Below are 17430 nucleotides of genomic sequence, written 5' to 3' on the forward strand. Positions count from 1 at the left end.
ACTGGCAAAGGCCCAGAACAGCACAGCCTTCGATGGGTCTTCAGATTCCTCCCCCCATTCCCGTGGGCAAGTGCCCCGGTTGGGAAATGAAGGCCCCGCCCGGCATGTCTGTGGGCGGCCCGTCGTGCCCAGGCCTGACTTCACTCTCCAGGCACCCCACGTCCAGGTTCTCACAGCCACTCTCCCTGTCGTGGTCGGGCAGCCCACTCCCCCGAGCCAGCTTGTGAGCCCTGGGCAGACGCTGCCTCCCCAGGGGCTTACGTGCACCAGATATTCCACTCACCTCTGTGGCGCTAAGGCTGGGGCAGACCCGGTCTGGCAGGCCAGCAGGGGGACGGCAGATGCCTGTGGCACCAGTGTGCCGGGAAAGCCTTCAGGGGCAGAGCGGAGCAGAAGACGGAGGCGGCACGGAGGGAAAGGCTTCGAGTTTGGGAAGGGCGACGCGGTGTCTGTCCGGCTGCCCTGCTGACAGGGAAGCTGACGCCCCTGAGCTCCTTGCAAAGGGGCCCCGAAAGCAGTGGGTCACAGCCAAGTGGAAAGGTCCTCCGCCTGCCCTGGGCTCCTCTGAGCGGCTGCTCCTGCCGGGGTGTCCTCCAGCCCGCCCTGCCCGGCCCACAGGCGGCTCCACGGTGGGCCCACATCTCCACCCAGTAGGTTGGGGAGCAGGTGCCCTGCTCCATGCTCACAGACCAGACACTGCCCTCCGTGCCAGCCCGGCTCCAGGCCCGGCTGGCCTTCTCCGCTCCCAGATGCCGTCGGGGCCAGAGAGGAGAAAGGGGTCTTTCCTTCATCAGAAGTGAGCCGCCATGGTGTTCCTCCAAATTTAAAAGCTGCCGTCTGTGCCGCACGAACCCACAGCAGCCAGAAGAGGGGCCTGGCCCCCCGTGCTCCCCGTTCCTCAGGCTGGCTGGGGGTCAGGGCGGCTGGGAAGAGCTTCGAGCCAGACTTTCCATCTGGAGGCCTCACCGCTTTGTGGGGAAGCAGAGGACGCAGGCCGGGCGCCTCCCGAGTCCTGCGTGCGGCCCGCTCGGGGCAGGGTCGGCAGCGGCGCGGAGCCCGGAGCCCGGAGCCGGTCCGCCAGGCTCTGTCTTCGAGCGAGGGTGAGCGAGAGCCAAGCGCCGCGCACGCCACCCACAGCCGGCATGTTGCAGCCTGACCCCCGGGGGCCGAGCCCAAGAACCACCAACAAACTCTTCCTCTTTTTAATATAAAAAGATCAATGAAAAATTTATTCATAAATTTTTCACGCTGGGCTACAAGTATATCGTACACTCAGGAATGGGCTGCAGATGCCATCCAGTTAGAAGCGGTCAGACCGGGCCCCATCCATAGCTTCCATAAGCCTAGAAAGTCTTAACATTAATTAACATAATTAAAAAGTTATTTGCATCTAGAAAAAATATACAGAAGAACTCCTTCTGGAGTAATCTGTGCCTCAGTTTCAATGTCTGCTTGTTTCACCGACATTATCAATATATTCTCCGCACACAGAGTTTTATAGAAAGCCACAGAGGACTGCCCGAATCTGACCAGCCACGTACAAAGGGCCTCCGCCCACCTGTGTCCTCAAGTGCTCCCCATTTTTGCACGAAGGGTCAGCAGCACTTCTACCCAGGAAGCCTCATTTAAATTTGAATAATTCAGTCTCCCTTTTATTTCTCAGGATCAAAACAACAAGGGGTGTGGGGTTGCATAGAAAATGGGAACCTCGGGGACCAGGAAGGGCGCCTTTCGGGACCGAAAGTGACGGAGAAGCGCCGCCTCCGGCCAGGTCCCCCAGCAGCCCCTGAGGCCCCTCCCCCACGGCAGGATTTTGGGATTCCAATCGGGTTCTCGGAACTCCAGGAGGCTGAAGGGGGGCAAACAGTCCTTCAACTCACTCAGCAACTAGCACAAGAGATTCACAGTCTTATAGGAATTTTATAAAAATATAAATATGGGAACACTGTCGCCTACACAACGCTGGATACAACGCCCTTTAAAATTGGCTTTATAACCAAGACTTGGCTTAAAATATGTTAATATTTTATACTGTCATAAATGTTATGACATTTAATCGTGGCAAATCCATTTACTTTTTTAAAAAAGTGTGCAACCGACTGTTAACTATAATAGAATTCTCTAGGCAAGGTATGGTCCCCACCACCCCCTCCATCGCCGCCTGACCCGAGCACCCAGGCTCCCGCGCAAACTTCGCAGAACCAGCAGGTTGGAGACGGCGGCCGGTCGCAGAAAGGGGGAAGGCCGGGGGCTGGCCAGACGCACACGGAGCTGAGGGTGCGCGCGCGCGCGTGAGTGCGAGAGGGAAGGGCAGAGGAGGGGAGGGAGACTGAAAGAAGTGGGGCGAGGTGCGGAAGAGAAACAGGAGCGAGAGGAAGTGGCGCGGGGAAGCCTTCGGGCTGGGCGGCGTTTTCAGTGCAACCGAGAAACGACAGACTCAAGTTTTTAGTTGTAAGACTAGGGGAAAAAAATGCACCCCCCTCCATAACCACATTGACCACGCACAGTATTTTCCAAACAAAAACATCAGGCGCACGAACTTCACCCACAAGTATACACACACGATAAATAGTTTAGAGCCTCAGCAACAGCACGGCGTCTCCTCCGGGCGAGTCGGCCGCGGGTCCCGCGGGCGGGGGGCGCCCTGAGCCCGGCGTCCCCGTCACCCGCCTTCCACCTCCGGAGAAAACATTTTGAGCGGAGGATCCGGTGTCTCGGGATTCCGAACTTGCTGGTAGCGAGACTCAAATTTCAAAGGGGCTGGAGCCTGCGCCCCGCCCCCACCCGCGAGGCGGAGGGCGGGGGCCGTGGGAAGCGCTCCGGCCCAGCTCCCGGCGGCCGCGGGGGGGCGTCGACCCCGGACTGCGGGCGCCGCGCGGGCCCCGTGTACACGGACGCGCGCCGGACTCGTCGTGGCCGCGGCGCCGAGGGCCGGGCGCACACCGAGGTAGTTGGCGGGAAGGTACAGCCGAGGCGACACGCGCGGGTCCCGCGGCCGGGTCGGGGTCGGGGTCCGGGTCCGGGCGGGCATCACCGGCCGCTGCCCGCGTACTTGGCCTTGGTGATGAGATAGAGTACGATGTCCTGGTGGCCGCCGAAAGCGGCGATGTGCAGGGCGCTCCAGCCGTCGCGGTTGGCCAGGCGGATGTCGGCGCCGAACTTCACCAGCAGCTTCACGAGCTCCAAGTTGCCGTCGATGACCGACTGGTGCAGCGCCGTCTGGCCCTCGGGCCCGAACGAGTTCACGTTGAACTCACAGTTGGTCATGTTCTGCAGCAGTGACTGCAGCTCTTGCGTGTTGCCCTTACGCACGGCCTCCTGGAAGATACGCTGCGTCTGCGGCGCCGAGCAGGTGGACAGCTCGGTCTGGCTCATGCTGCCGGACGCGGGCAGCTGGTCGGGCCGGGGCTCAGCGCGGGCCCCCGGCTGTCTCGGGGCCCGCCTCGGCGCATGGACGGCGCGGCGCCCCCGGGCCCCGCACGCCGCCCCTGGGCGCTCTGGGCGCTGGGGGCCGGGGGCCGCCGCCGCAGGGCCCCCGCCGCATCCAGCCGCGCCCGGGCGAGCGGGCGACGGGGGCGGACGCTGTGATCGTGGAGGCCGGCAGAGCCGGGACGGCGTCGCCGCGCTCTCTGGTCCCTGCTCGCTTCGGCTGGAGCTCCCACGAGGACCCCACGCGCCTCCCCACGCGCCGCTGCACTCGCCCGCCCGCCGCGCCGGGGCGCCTTTTACCGCCTTTATATTTGCATAACAATGGGAGCCCGTGACGCGCGCGCCGGCAGGAAGCCGATTGGTCGGCGCTGCCTGGGGGCGGAGACGGGGCGGGGCGTGCCGGGGGCGTGTCGGGAGGTGCGCTTCGCAGCAGGGGGCGCTGGTCGCCGGCCGCGCGGGACAGGGAGCCAGGAGGCTGTGGGGAGGTCCTGCTCCGCCGCGCCGCCGCCAGACACCCGGGTCCCCCCGCCAACGCCGCCCTCCCACTCCGCCCCCCGAGTCTCTGTAGTCGTCCCGCCCACTTTTCCTCTGGCCATCCGGGGAATTCCAAGCTCCCTGGGCGGACGGAACCAGGCTCGAGCTCCGGGCCGAGCGCGACCCCCAAGTGGACCCAAGGGCGGCCTCTCCCGGGTGGGGGTTCGGGAGCACCTCAGACTCAGGAAGTCTGCGCAGAGACCCTGATCTTGCTCGCACTGGGAAGGTGGGCCACGGACCCTCTGCGTCCCCAGCAAGACCCACGCGAGTGCACGGTCCACGCGGGTGACTACTCAGGAGCAGCTCGGGCGAGAATGGCCTCAGCCACACGGGTCCTTCCTGCTCGATGGGGGCTTCCCTGGATCACCCCGTGTTGTTCCCCAGCCCGACCCCGCCCGGCGCGAACCCACCCTTGAGGCTTGCAGCCCTGTCCTGGCCCAGCGGCAGCCAGGTCTCCAGAGGAAAGCCCAGGGCTGGGGGCCGTGCGTTAGGAAGCCCCGCAGCGGGGGGCCGCCAGCCGGTGGACCAGAGGGCCTGCCTCCCCTCTCCTGGGCCCCCTCCTCCGCAGGAAGGGGGGCAGGAGGGCCTGGCCAGGTGAGCAGCCCCAGGTGAGGCACCAAGGACTGCTCTGGAAGGGAACTCCAAAGTGACTCACTTCCAAACTGTAAACCATTTTAATTTACACCTTAACACTCCCGCCAAATTTCCTCATTAGGGTTTTACAGTTTATAGTGCGGCTGCGGTCGCTGGGAATGAGGGAGAAATGACTCTCAGAGCTGCAGGCTGGGCACTGAGGCAGCCGCCGGCCGCACGCAGGGACTTGCGTTCCTTCAGCGGCTGCTGGGAATTCCCCAGGAGGCGGCTCTGGGCCTCGGCAGGGGAGACCACCCAGTCAGGGCTTGTTTGGGGGGGGGATGGGCTCCCCACCTTGCCCGGTGCTCTGGGAGGGGTCACAGCCAAACCACAAGAAACACCAGGGAAGGCCACCCCAGGGCTGGCTTTCCCTGGCCCGCGGCATTCCGACCTAACCCTGGCTGTCTTGCCTGGGGTCCTCCTGGTAGCCAGGGCCGCCCTCGCCCCTTGCTCTGGACCTCCTGAGGCTGGTGGTCTAGCTGGTCTGCTCAGGCCTGTTCTCGGGAGCACCCCCCAGAGCAGTGGGTGAGCCTCGGCCGAGCGGAGAGAGGATCCAGAGCCCACGCTCTGAGTGTGGTCCAGTCACGGGTGTGGCCCAGGGCTGCCACCGCTGACCCACTCCTGGACCTGCTCGTGCTGGGAGGCTGTGTCCCTGGCCTGGCGAGGAGGCTGGGGTCAGGTGCTGCTGAAGGGTGAGCACCTGGGGGGCGGAGGTCCTGATCGCCCCCAGCAACCCCCCACCCCGTGCACCAGGGACCAGGGCATGGGCTGCCACGGAGGCCCAGCCGAGGACAGGGGCCCCTGGACCCCCTGAGCAGGGCGGATGGGGGGGTGGCTGTGCTCTGAGAGCACGGGGGATGGCCCAGGGCCCCCCCCCACAACGTCTGTGTCTTCCACGCACCTGCCAGGGGCTGGCCGTGCACAGGGCCGTCCCCGGAAGGTGGTGGGTTCACAGACCAGCCCCTGCCCAGGTGGGCTCAGGCCCACTGGTCTGGAGAAGGGCATCTGGAGACTCCGCTGGGCAGGGAGCAGGGCCTCAGAGAAAAGTCCCATTGACACCCTCGGCGGGCGTCACGGTGGGCAGACAAAGGGGCCCTGTGAGCTCAGTGTGGGAACTCGCGGCCGCCACCACGGGCCATGAAATTGGCAGCTTAGGCGCCCCCGGCAGGGACCATGTGGTCAGAGTAGCCACGGGAGTCTGGCCTGCGGTCGGCGGCCACCCCGCCCGGCCTGCACTGGGAGGACAGGTCAGATGGGTGGGTCTGGGGCTGCCCCTGCCGCGTGGCCGTGCCCCAAGCCCCCTCCCCCAGCTGCTCCGCCGTGGGCCCCGGTGACGGCCGTGCCGTCGTGCGGGGTGAGGGACTGCCGAGGCTGCAGCGCCCGCACTGCGGCCGGGAGGGCAGTTCCGCTCCGTGTTGGGCTGGTCCACACGCCCACGTGCCGGAGCTCGCAGCCCAGGCCCCAGCACACGCGTCCTGAATGTCTGCCGAAGGACACGCCGGGAAGTGGGGCATCTGTACACGTGTGCTCGCACGTGTGTGCGTGTGCGATGGTTCTCGCTCCGGGGGAGGCGCCCGGACCTTGGGTCTGGGGGCACAGGCCCCAGGTTACCCCGTCGGGACCCTGTCCTGGGGGCCAAGGCGGAGGCCAGCGTTTGGGAGCGAGGCTTCTCCCTCCCGGGACCCACTCTCGTGGGAGGCTCAGGGCAGTGGGGGTGGGGGCAGGCTGGGGAGCGTTAGGGACCTGGGCTGGGGAGGCCTGGGGGGTGCAGAGGGGAGCACAGCTCCAAGGGGGGGGGCTGGCCCGAGCTGGGCTGAGGCTTGCGGCCACCTTAAAGGCGCTGGGCAGGGGAGGGAGGGCGAGCAGGCTGGCGGGCAGGCGGGCAGTGGGGGCGGGGCTTCCAGCTAATTCATTAAAATGTGTCGGGGAGCGTGGGAAAGAGGAGCGGATTTCTTCCCAGCGGCCCAGACACCTGGTAGAAGGGCCGAGCGAGGATACAGATCAAATAACAAACACGCAGCCGGGCCAGCCCGGCCAGGGCCAGTGCGCAGGAAGGACGCCCGGGGCAGGAACTGCGGCAGACAATCGTGGCGGCTCCTGCCCGCCCGGCTGGCCGCGCAGGCACCTCTTGGCACCGGGGCCGCGGCCTGCTGCGTCCGCCCGGGGTCTGACCCCAGCTCGGGAAGGGGCCGGAGGTGGTCCCCGGGCTGAGGCGGGCTCGGGACCCAAGTGGCGGTGCCTCGGGGCCGGCCAGGGTGGGCTGGCAGCGAGCAACACAGCCCAGGGCCCGGCCGGCCTGGGCAGTAGAGAGCCGGGAGGCGGGAGGGCAGGCACGCCCTCCCCCCCAACCCCCGCCCTGCAGCTGCCCTCTCCCCTTCCTGGCGATGTCACGGCGTGGAAGGGGAGAGTGAGGCCGGGGCTGGGCCTGCTGGGGGACGGGGAGGACACGTGGCCTCCTGTCCCTGAGCCCGCGGTCCCTGGCCTCTCCCCGGCCCCAGCTCTGTCCGTCCAGGGCTGGCGGCAACACCAGGGCCTCGGGTCACAGCAGAGTCTCCAGGAAGCAGCTGTGCTGGGAAGTGGGCCGGGCACCCCCTGCTTCCTTTAGCCCCACCAGGCGGGGAGGGTGGTCAGTCTGCCTCCCCAGGGTGGGACACGGGGCCAGCGGTGCTGCTCCTGGGAACTGCACCCCAGCTGCCGAGGGCCCCCGGTGGGGTCCAGCTTGCCCACCCACCTTGGCACCCCTGCCTGGCCCTTGGTCTCGGCAGTGATGAGGGAGAGCAGGAAGGCCAGGGCTCCCCGCTCCGCCAGGGGCTCCCCGCCAGTGGTGGAGTGGCACCCTGGCCCTGCCGGCCCCAGGGCTGCTGGGGGCTACGTGGGCTGGCGCCTGGCACAGGCAGGTGCTCCAAGGGAGAGGAGAGGACGTGGAGTGGGGTGGGACACCCGTGCCCTCCCTACACAGGCCCCGACTCTGCACACTCCTCAGCTGCACCCCCACCAGGGCCGCATCCCTTGGGGGCTAAGGGGCCCATGGCCTTCCCTGGTGCGGTCAGGAATGGGGGGCAGGGGCCGGCCGGGCATGGCCGGTGCCCACCCTGTGCTTGAGGCCGTCGCACCTGGATCTGCAGGTGCGCCGGGGCCCGGGCAGCGGCCCTGCACAGGCCCCCGGCCTCCAACACCCGGAGGCTTCCGCCTGGGCTCCCCGGCCAAATCTGAGCTGGTTTCCGCTCCAGGCAGCGAGGACAGGAAAGGGATGTGAGCGAGGGAGGGGTGCATTCCTGGGGGGTGAGCAGGAGGAGGTGGGCGGGGGCAGAATGCAGTCTGGGGCCAGGCCTGCCACCGGCAGGGCCCCCACCGGTGGGCCCCATCCCCCGGCGCCCCGCCCCACCACGGCTGGCACCGGTGCCCTCGGGCCTTCCATGGGGCCAGCCGTGGGCCTGAGCCTCAGTTTCCCCCAGAGCGAGCCCAGCAGGTGTGAGGGCAGAGGCGTGACCACACCTGGGTGTGGGGCTCTGTCTGGTACTGTGGTCGCCGGCTTCTCCCTCCAGAGGAGGCTGCCGGCCCTGAGCAGACTGAAGGGAGGAGAGTGAGGGGGTGGAGCAGCCCCTCGAGGGCTGGGCTGGGGCTGTTCCCTGGAAAGACCCCGGACCGGGCCTAAGGGGCCCTGCCCCCAGGATCCCACCATCTCGCTCCTTGGAGCTGGAGGCCCCAGGATGGGGCCAGGGGACCTTCTGGGGGAAGGCAAGGGGGCTCCTGTCCTGCCTGGCTATGGGGGGGCGGCTCTCCACCTGCAAAGGCAGGGGGAGGGCGTGGCACTTACTGTCACAGCAAAGTGGGGGGCTGCCTAGCGTGTGGGGCCTGTCCGCCCCCACACACTCTCCTGGCCTCCCCGAGCCCTGGCCAACCCTGGAAGCCGCCTGGGTCCAGCCCTCGGGCCCTTGCCTGGACTGTGTCCCCCACCAGGCCGGCCCTTCCCCCCTCCCACCTGCCTCACTCCTGAGCACTGGACAGTCCTCAGCTTGGGGACCGGGACGCAGTGTCCTGCCCGGGTGGGGACCTCCACCTTCGCCCCCCAGCCGGGCGTCCCGTGTGTGCAGCGAGTGACACGCAAAAAGGAGTCCCTGGCCGCAGCTGGCACACGTGGAGCCTTGGCCACGTTTATCGTCTCGAAGCCGGGCAAGGGGGGGGGCCTGGGGGGCCCTCAGGAGGGGCCGCTGGGAGGGCTGGGCGCTGGGCTGGGCGGGCCGGAGCCGGGGGCGCCGTCCAGGAGCTCGCGGCACTGGGAGGCGAAGCGGCCCAGGTGGGAGCCCTCCCAGAAGACCTTGCCGCAGCCCGGGCAGCAGTAGAAGGCCTGCAGTCCCGGCCGCCGCAGCAGGCCCGCGGGGACCCCCGCCAGCTGCAGCCGGGTGCCGTTGCCCAGCGTGGCGGGGGCGTGGGCGTGCAGGTCTGCTTCCTCCAGCCAGCGGCAGGGCGGGTCGTAGGTGCGGCCCCCCGGCGTCTTCTCGGGGGCGGAGCCTGGACCAGGGAGGCAGCCACCCTGAGGCCCCGGCTTTCGGAGCGCTTGCCCCTTCCTGGTCCCCGGGCTCCAGACCCTGCATATCCTCCCCTCGCCCCAGGTACCCCGGCCCTCTCTCTCCACCGCTCCCCCCCACCCCTCTGGCCTTGGGCTCAGGGCCCTCCTCCCCGAGCAGCCCCTCGGCCGGGCCAGGACGCAGACTCCAGCTCAGGGCCAGGGTCCCGTCTGTCCCGCAGGGGCAGTCCCACGCCCACCTGGCTCCCGCGTGTCCTCAATCTGGGTCTCGTCACCTGTCAGTCAAGGGCATAGGGACTCCTGAGGACAGGGCCTGGCAGCCCTAGCCTCTCCCCCGCCCCCAGCGGGGAGGGCAGAGGGCAGGGGCCGGAGAAGCTTCCGTGCCAGCCCAGGCCCCTCCCTCGGGAACTCACACCTTGGAACGTTCTTGGGACTCAAAGGTCCTTGGGAAACATGCTCTGGACTCGAGATCGGCCGATTAGGGCACTCGGGGGCCTGAGAACGGGCAGCAGGGCGGGGGCGGGGCGGCCCGTCTGCGGCGATGAGCAGATAAGCCGATTGCCAAGGGGTCTGTTGCACAACCAGCCAGCACCAGGACGGCGGGCAGGCACCCAGGGGACCGGCTGGGGCTCAGGGTGCAGGGGAGACCCTGGGAGGGCCCCCTCCCCACCCTACCCCCACGGAGAGCACAGGGAGCTGGCTAGGCTGCTTGAGGCGGGCCCCCCCCCTCCGCGTGGGGGCTGGGGGCGGGGCCACTGAGGAGCCCCGCCCAGCAGGTGGGAGAAGCGGCCTCCCGGGTCCCGCTGACCCTCGTAATTGGCTGGGCAAACATCCCTCCGCAGACAGCCGCGGGCTGGCTGCAGCCGGGGTCCCAGTGCAGGGGGCCCCACCTCAGCCCGCTGCCTCCGCGGGGCCCAGCAGGGCCACAGCCCCCATCTGGCCTCCCTGCTCCGACCCGGCCTGTCTGGCCCCAGCCCGTCCCAGGCGGCTTCCGAGGACCGAGACAGCCCTCGGGCTCCCAGGACCAGCCAGAGCCTCTGGGTGGGCGCAGGGCCCCGACAGCCTGCAGCCCCTCGGTCGGCGCTGCCCGTGCTGAGAGCCGCCGAGACGGCTCGCCTGCGGTGTGGGCAGCCCCTGCAGGGGCCGAACCTCAGGGGGAGGTGGGAAGGACGGGAGCTGCTGGGCGGGGACGTCGGCTCCTGGAGAGGCACCCGGCCTCAGGGGGACTCGGCCAGAGGGTCCCCAGGTGCCCTTTCTCCACCCCAGCCCTGCCCTCCCCCAACGAGGTGTCGCCCTGTGTCGGGCCCCCCTCTCTGGAGAGAGGGGGACACCGGGGTCCCACCGCCCCAGCCGGCTCCTGCACAGTCCCTGGGGGCCCTGCGCCCCCCTTGTTCTCGTTTCACAGAAAGGAACCTGAGGCTGGGGGCCTGGGGAGGACCTGCCCCAGTGCGGGGGGAGGGGGGGGGGACACGTGGGGCTCAGCCCCCTTCCTGAGGGCCCAGGCTCGGCTGTGTCCTGATCGCTGGTGTCACCGGTGCCTGAGCGTGCGGGGGGGGGGGGGGGGCATGCACGTCCACCTGTGTGCGTGCGTGGGCCAGCGTCCACGTGCACGCCACGCCGGGTGGGGCGGGCAGCAGCCGAGCCGGGCCCACCGCAGAGACACTGGTGACCCCCGACCCGGGGGGGCTCCGCCGGCCTCGGCTTCCGGGCCCCCTGCACAGGCAGCCCGTGCTCCACACGGACAGGGGCCAGGCGCAGCCCTGACCCCGCCCCTTTGCCCGGCCCTCGCCCAGCCTGCACCCCTGCGGGGGAGGGGGGCCGAGGAGCAGCCTGCACCCAGCACGGCAGGGCTGCCGTCCGCACCCGCAAGCCCCCGCCTGGCCCCCCAGGGTGCACTCACCTGTGCCGCTGGGGCCTTCCTGGTGGCCGCTGAGCGACAGGAGCTGCCGCATCTTGTCCCTGGACACCTTCAGGTACTGGTCACAGTTGCAGGCCTGGGGGCAGAGAGGGGGCTGAGGTCGGGGTGGCCCCGTCATCCATCACCCCGTCCTCAGCCACATGCCCCCCGCGGCTCTGGGTCTGGCCGGGACGTTTCACCGAGTTGAATGAACAACACACCTCCCCCGCTCCCAGCAGGACCCCAAGGGCGCCGCTCCTGGGAGCCCTCCCTGACTGCAGCGGCCCCTGGTGGGCCCCGGGCAGCCTCCTCCAGCTCCTGGGACACCACAGGGAACGGCCATCACTCTGGCTGTCCTCCGCAACCCAGGGCCTGCAAGGGCACGGCCAGGCCTGGGGGACTCTGGGCTCGCTCAGCGGAGGTGGGGGCGCGAGGCCCAGCGTGAAGGGGCCCTGGTGGGTGCAGGGCGCTCACGCCCACGGCTGCCCGGCCCGAGGCCCGTCTGGGGCAGAGCCGGGCCCTCTGAGTGTGTCCGCCTCTGCCTGCGCTGCCTGCGCTGCCTCCGCGGCCTGGCACCCGGTCCGTGACCGTCAGGAGCGAAGCCGCCGTGCTGCCGTGCACGACGCCTCCTCGTCTAGGCCGGCCGGCGGCCCCTGGGAGCCCAGGTCGGCGCCGCTGGGCTCACGGACTCCGGGGTATTGACAGGCTGGGGGCTCACCCTGCCCTCCCAACGCAGCTGTCCCAGGGCCGCCCCGTGACAGTTGCCGGGGTGGGTCTGGACCCCAGCATCCCTCGGGTGGCTGGGCACGCAAGGGCTGGGAGAACAGGAGCCGTCTGTGCCCACGGAGACCCGGCTCCCCAGCAGGTGGTGGCAGGTCCCTGGGGAGCTGCGCGCTCTGGTCACCGGTCACAGCCTTTCTGGACGTGAGACTCGGGACCAGCTTGGAGGAGGAAGGTGAGCCAAGGGCAGGGCCTGTGGGGGGCCGGAGCTCTTCAGCCACAGGAGGGATGGGGCCACCCTTGTTGCTACTGAGATCAGTCCCTGCCCCCACCCCATGATCGGGCAGGAGCCCAGGGTGACAGGCCTCTGGGGGCCTGGAGTAGGCGTGGCCTCAGGGCCCAGGAGCTGCAGGGTGAGCCCCGCCCCCACATGCCCTCTCCCTGGGCCTTTCGACACCTTGAGCTCTGCCTGTGGCCTCACTGCCCCGTCTCCAGCATTGCAGCGGGCCAGGGGCTGAGCCTGGGGTGCAGGGGGTCCCAAGGCAGAACCCTCCCCCAGGCCTTGGGGGGCCCCCTGTCCCACCACCTCTAACTCCACTGGCCTCTGGCACAAAGGGGCTGCCCTGGGTCCCACCCCCCTGGGCCAGGAGTGCAGGCGAGGTCCTGGCTGCAGGGAGGCCTGCAGGCACTGCAGGCCCAGCCCTGCTGCCGCCCTGGGGCCCCCGCCATGGGGCCCCCACAGCCCAGGCCCGGGCCACCTGAGGGGACGGTGCCGCAGGTGTGGCTCAGGAGAGACTGCGCAGAAGCAGAAGGGTGGGGTCCCCCGCGAAGGGTCTGTCCTCCTTCCCAGGACCTGGGCCTGGTGTGTGCACCAGGGCGTGGCTGCCAGCTCAGGGCTGAGTCACGGCACACAGACCAGCGCCGGTGCCATCCGCAGGGACCCGGCCACACCCTCGGGAACCACCAGCGCCGGTTTTCCCACGGCCGCTGCCCACTGTTACCCGGTGGGTCCTGCGAGGCCCGGCCGCACCCCCGCCCCGGGCTGGAAAAGCCGGTTCCGTGCCCATGGCCCGCCCTCCGCCTGGCCTTTCCCACCTGCAGGAGGGCGGGGCCGGCACCCAGGTCTTCCCTGCCGCCTCCCGGCCGCGCTGTGCCTCTGCCCGGACACCCCTGGAGGGAGGCTGCGGCCCTGCCCATGGGGGGCTCCCCCTGAGCGCCCACCTGGTCCCGGGCTCAGGGCCACCCCCCCCACCGAGGCCCCTCTCTGACACCGGGGGGCGGCGGGGCCTCCGGCCTCCCATTCCGAAGACTGGGGCTCTGAGGTGCCAAGTGACGTGCTCAGCCACAGGGCCCTCGGCCAGCCAGGACCACGCCGGGTCCTCCTGCTCACATGGCCCTCCGGCCGAGGGGCATGTGCAGGGGACACCTGGGCCTGCCCACTTCCTGGTGGCCGTGCAGACCCCGGCCTGGGGTGCCTGTGGGTCTGGCAGAGGCTGGCAAGGGCCTGGGGGTCCCGCACAGAGGCCTGGGGTCCTCCCCCATCTCTGGCGCCCCCATCCTGTGAGAGAGCCTGAGGGCAGGGATGGCCCCCGCCCCCAGATCCTGGCTGGGAGGGCGGGGCCAGGTGAGTCGGGCAGGAGGGGCTGGGAAGGCTCCTGGCTCCCGGGTCCCAGGGGTCCGCCTGGCTCCCACGGTTTCCCAGGTTGTGGGAGCCACCGCCTGCCGTGCAGCCTGACTCAGGGCAGGCGAGGGACGGCCCGGGCAGGCGCCCGCAGCACGAGGCTGCTTCCTGGAAGCTGGGCCACCTCCGGGGACTGGTCTCGGGTGCCGGCGGGGCCTGGGGACCTGCAGCCAGGAAGGCCTGTCCTGGCAGTCCCCGCTGTGTGCCCCCCGCCCCCAGCTGGCTGCCCCAGCCGGCTCCCTAGGAGGGGCCCTACTGGGCTTTGAGGGGCTTGAGGAGGGGCCACCGCAGGCCCTGGAGCACTGGCCCTTCCTCTGAGGCTGAGACTTGGGGGGCCAGAAGCTGGGGGGCTCCAAGGGGCCAGTTCCCAGGTGCCGAGGGCCACGCCTAAGAGCCAGCCTGCTTCCTAGGGACCTGGCCAATGAGCCAGGGCTGAGCGAGAGGCACGGTGCCGGCGTCTGTCCAGAGCCGCGTCCCGGAGACAGTCTGTGTTCCCAGCCGTCCTGGTCTGGGGGCCCTGGGGGCCTCTGTACTCACACGTGGAGTGGGCGCCCAGGTGGGGCAGCGGCAGGGCTCTCACAGGCAGGCCCCATGGGCGGAAGGCCTTGGTGGACAGGGCTGGGAGGTGGCTGTGGAGGGGCCTTCACGTGCTCTTCCCAGAGCCCACTCAGCCCCCCGCCCCACTGGGGGCTGAGGCCTGCGTCCACCTCTAACCCTCCGGCCGAGGCAGCCCTGAGCCCCAGGCATCACTGAGGGGCTGAGGTCGGGGGGCAGGTGTGACAGCTGCTCCCGAGCCCCGACCAGGAGAGCCTGCAGCAACCCCGAAGGTGCAGGGCAGCATCCGGCCGGGGCTGGAGCCTGGGGGGGCCCCGGGGCAGGCGCTCTGCCCCCCGCATGGTCTGGAGGCTCCGGCCCACGTTCCAGCGGGAGAGGGGCCCAGGCCGCTCTGGCGACCCAGTCTGAGGGGTTCCCACCCCGGGCTCTGACCGGGCCGGGGAGGGGTCGGGACCCCTTGCTTGTCGGCAGGGGCGAAGCCACGGAAACTTGGGCTCTGCAGGCCCTGCAGCCCGACTGAGGGCGGAGCCAGGCCCCGTGAGGGGCCGGGGGGGCGATGTGGTCAGTCGGGGGCCCTGGGAGCCCCGGTCCGGGGTCCCTGACCCCAAAGCAGGAGCGCGGGGGCCCGGGCCATGGAGCTGGGACTTGTTCCGGAGTGACGGGCACGAGCCGACTGGGGCAGCGGCGCACAGACCCTCAGGAGGAAGGACACGTCCCCCGTCCCTGGTCCCCCGTTCCAGCTCGGCCGCGGGGGGTTTCCGGCACCTTCTGTGGCGAGCAGAGTCTCAGATACTCGTGTCGGGGAGACGGGAGTCAGGGGCAGGCGTCCGCCTCAGGGCTCCAGTGCCCCTGCCCCCAGGGCGGCTGTCACCCCTGTGGTCCCTGCAGAGCACCACACCCTCCGCCCGCCCGAATCGTCCAGGGTGCTGCCCCGAGGTCTCTCCCGCTGGCCGGCTCACGCTGACCCCCCGAGACGCCCCAACAACTGGTGCGGGGTGTGGGGACATGGGGCCCGGATGGAGGCCCAGCCTGGCGTGTGGGCCCGACGCCTGGCTGCACGGGGTGGGACCAGTCGGCGGGAAGCAACGAGGAGCCCAGGGCCTGGGCCGGCTCCAGGCCTCACTCTCCCACGCTGCCCCCGTCCCGGCAGCGGCTTGGGGGGCCCCGCGCCATCTGCTCCCACCGGTGACATGGCTCAGCCGCCTCACCCAGCCTTGCCCACGAGGGCCCCGCTGGCCCCAGCCCTGGGCGCTGCCCCTCCCTGTCGGGCCAGTTTCCACTGGAGACGGGCTGGGTGGGGGCAGGAGGATGGCAGCCCCTCTCCAAGACGGCGGCCTGGCCCCGTGGGGTGCCACCCCCACCCCGCCGGTGGGGCACGGGCTGGGGCAGGAGCGCCGGCCCCAGGCCCCGGGAGGCTCCTGGCTGGGGAGTGTGCACTGGCTGTTCCTCTGTTCCCAGGGAGCAGGACTGGGCCCCAGCCCCCGGCCTCGGCCTCGCCCTGGACCAGAGACCTGGGAGGGCGGCCCTGCGGGGGCCCCCCTTCCCTGCGCCCCGCCCCCAGGCCCAGGAAGGCCTCTTCCCACGGGCCCAGCCCCTCCCCCCAGCCCAGCCCCTTTGTGGGGCCGGGACGACTCTGCACAGCAGAGTGGGGGATGGGCTTCGGGCTCCGTCTGCCCAGTGCAGGGCCCCCGGGGGGTCAGGGGCCATGGGCCCTGGGGCGTGAGGAGGCTCCAAGAGCACTAGGTCCGTGCACCCAGTGCAGGGGGCAGGCCCCTGGGTGAGCGGTGCGAGGGCTCCCAGCGACAGAGCGGCTGAGTGTGCGCCCGCGTGTGAGCACAGGTCGGGAGGTGAGCGTGGGCACGCCTGTGCCTCACGTGCCCCCTGACCGTGTCCGTGTGAGCGGCCTGGACAGGTGCCTGTATGCGCCCCGCCGGGCAGTGAGGGAGGTGTGTTCTGGGCCTCCATTTTTGGGGCTCGAGGAGCCCCGAGCTGCCGCCCCTCCGGGCGGTTGCGGAGGGGACAGGGACGTCTGGGGCTTTCCCGGCTGGGCTGGGCCCACAGCTGTCGCAGCCTCACCGCGCTGGCACCCCGTCTGGACCTGGGCCCCCCGGGGCGCTGGGGGCCTGGCGCCCCTGCACGGGGCCTTGCCGACCCCCACTCGGCCCACTTCCTGCCGTGGGGACAGGGGGGCCGCCTGGCCGGCCTCAGACTTGCTGGGAGTGGGGCCCCTGGCCCAAACCCGCTCACTCCGGCCGAGCGAGTGGCCGGGAGCCCGTCTGGCCCTCCGACGGTAGGAAGGGAGGGAGGGGGCTGGAGGGGACGGGAGCCCCTCCTGGCTGCCCCGGGCAGGAGAGCAGACGCAGAGGGCAGCCCCAGCCCGCACGGGAGGCCCGCTGGCCGGGGACCCTGAGGAGGGGCTGCCGGCTCTCGTCCTGGGGGGCCGCAGACGGACACGTAGGCAGGCCTCCCACGTGCCTCCCCCCCGCCCGAGCGTTGGTCCCCCCCAGCCTGTCCCCGGCGGCGCCACCCACAGCCCAGGGCTCCCTTAGGACCTGGGCCAGCAGACACCCAGCCCACGCTGCAGGGGCTCGCAACCCACCCCTCGGGACGAGACCTCCCGACGAGGCTGGCTTGGGTGGGCTGGGCGACCCCCGGGCAGGCCGAGGGCAGTGGCCAAGTCCCAGCAGGACCCGGGACTCGGCCCCGGGCTGCGCCGCAGCGTGGGAGGCACACGGACTCTGGGTGCGGATCTGAATGACGGGGGGTCTACACCCAGGTTCTCGGCCAGCGGGTCTGTCTGCACTCGTGTTTTCGGAGCCCCCACCTGGTCCCAGCCTCTGCAGGGACCGCGGGGCCGCGCCCATCAGGGCGCCCCTCCCCCGGGGCCGGCGCGCCTGCGATCCTCCAGGTTTCTCCGAGAGGCAGGGTGGGGGCAACCACCTGCCCGGAGTTAAATCAAACAGAATCTGAGCCCAGAAGATGCCTCCAGCCTCAGGCCCCGGGGGTGGGGGGGCGGCTCCACCCCCTTGTCTCCCTCACGAGGCACCCCGTACCCCCGTGGCCTCTGAGTGCCCCCCCTCCGCCCCCAGTCCCGAGGAGCCCGAGAGGCGCCCCCGGGCCGGGGCTCCCGGGCACCCCGGCACAGCGCCGTTCCCAGGCGGGGGAGGGGCGGCGGCCGTGAGAACCCGCCGGCGGCCGGGCCGCGTGGGAAAGCGGGGGCAGGGCGGGCAGGGAGGGCGGGGCGCGCCTGGGAACGGCCCCCGCCCCCGCCGGCCTTTGAAAGGGCCACTCAGGGCGCCGGGCGGAGATTCAAAAGCAAACGGCCGGCTGCCCGCCCGCCTTCCCGCGCCCTGGGTGGGGGCGGCGGTTGTTGGGATGCGGGCCGGGGCGGCGGTGGGGGGCTGTTGGGGGTCGGGGTGGGAGCCTCATTCCTCCTAGGACTGCGAGTGCAGC

At 70.4% G+C, this 17430-nt stretch overlaps 2 protein-coding genes across 2 annotated transcripts in view; both read right to left on the reverse strand.

Moving 5' to 3' along the window:
• Positions 1-1197: 1197 nt before the first annotated feature.
• On the reverse strand, positions 1198-3934 carry LOC114503101 (NOTCH regulated ankyrin repeat protein). Its single transcript, XM_036022514.1, has one exon. The coding sequence runs from the start codon at positions 3373-3375 to the stop codon at positions 3031-3033; it is 345 nt and encodes a 114-aa protein (XP_035878407.1). The 5' UTR covers positions 3376-3934; the 3' UTR covers positions 1198-3030.
• Positions 3935-6960: 3026 nt separating this feature from the next.
• Positions 6961-17430, reverse strand: part of EXD3 (exonuclease 3'-5' domain containing 3) — a gene marked incomplete at its 5' end in the record, with an annotated part of 39391 nt that continues 28921 nt past the window's right edge. Inside the window, 2 exons of the mRNA XM_036020144.1 lie at positions 6961-9176; positions 11021-11118. Of these exons, the coding sequence (XP_035876037.1) occupies positions 8795-9176; positions 11021-11118 (480 nt within the window). The remainder of the gene's footprint in view (positions 9177-11020; positions 11119-17430) is intronic.

Source organism: Phyllostomus discolor, chromosome 3 (assembly GCF_004126475.2).
Source record: "Phyllostomus discolor isolate MPI-MPIP mPhyDis1 chromosome 3, mPhyDis1.pri.v3, whole genome shotgun sequence".
Classification (NCBI taxonomy): Eukaryota; Metazoa; Chordata; class Mammalia; order Chiroptera; family Phyllostomidae; genus Phyllostomus; species Phyllostomus discolor.

What these genes read in the sequence shown, in the direction of transcription:
- LOC114503101 (XM_036022514.1), bottom strand. Translation starts at nt 3,375, where the DNA reads ATGAGCCAGACCGAGCTGTCCACCTGCTCGGCGCCGCAGACGCAGCGT.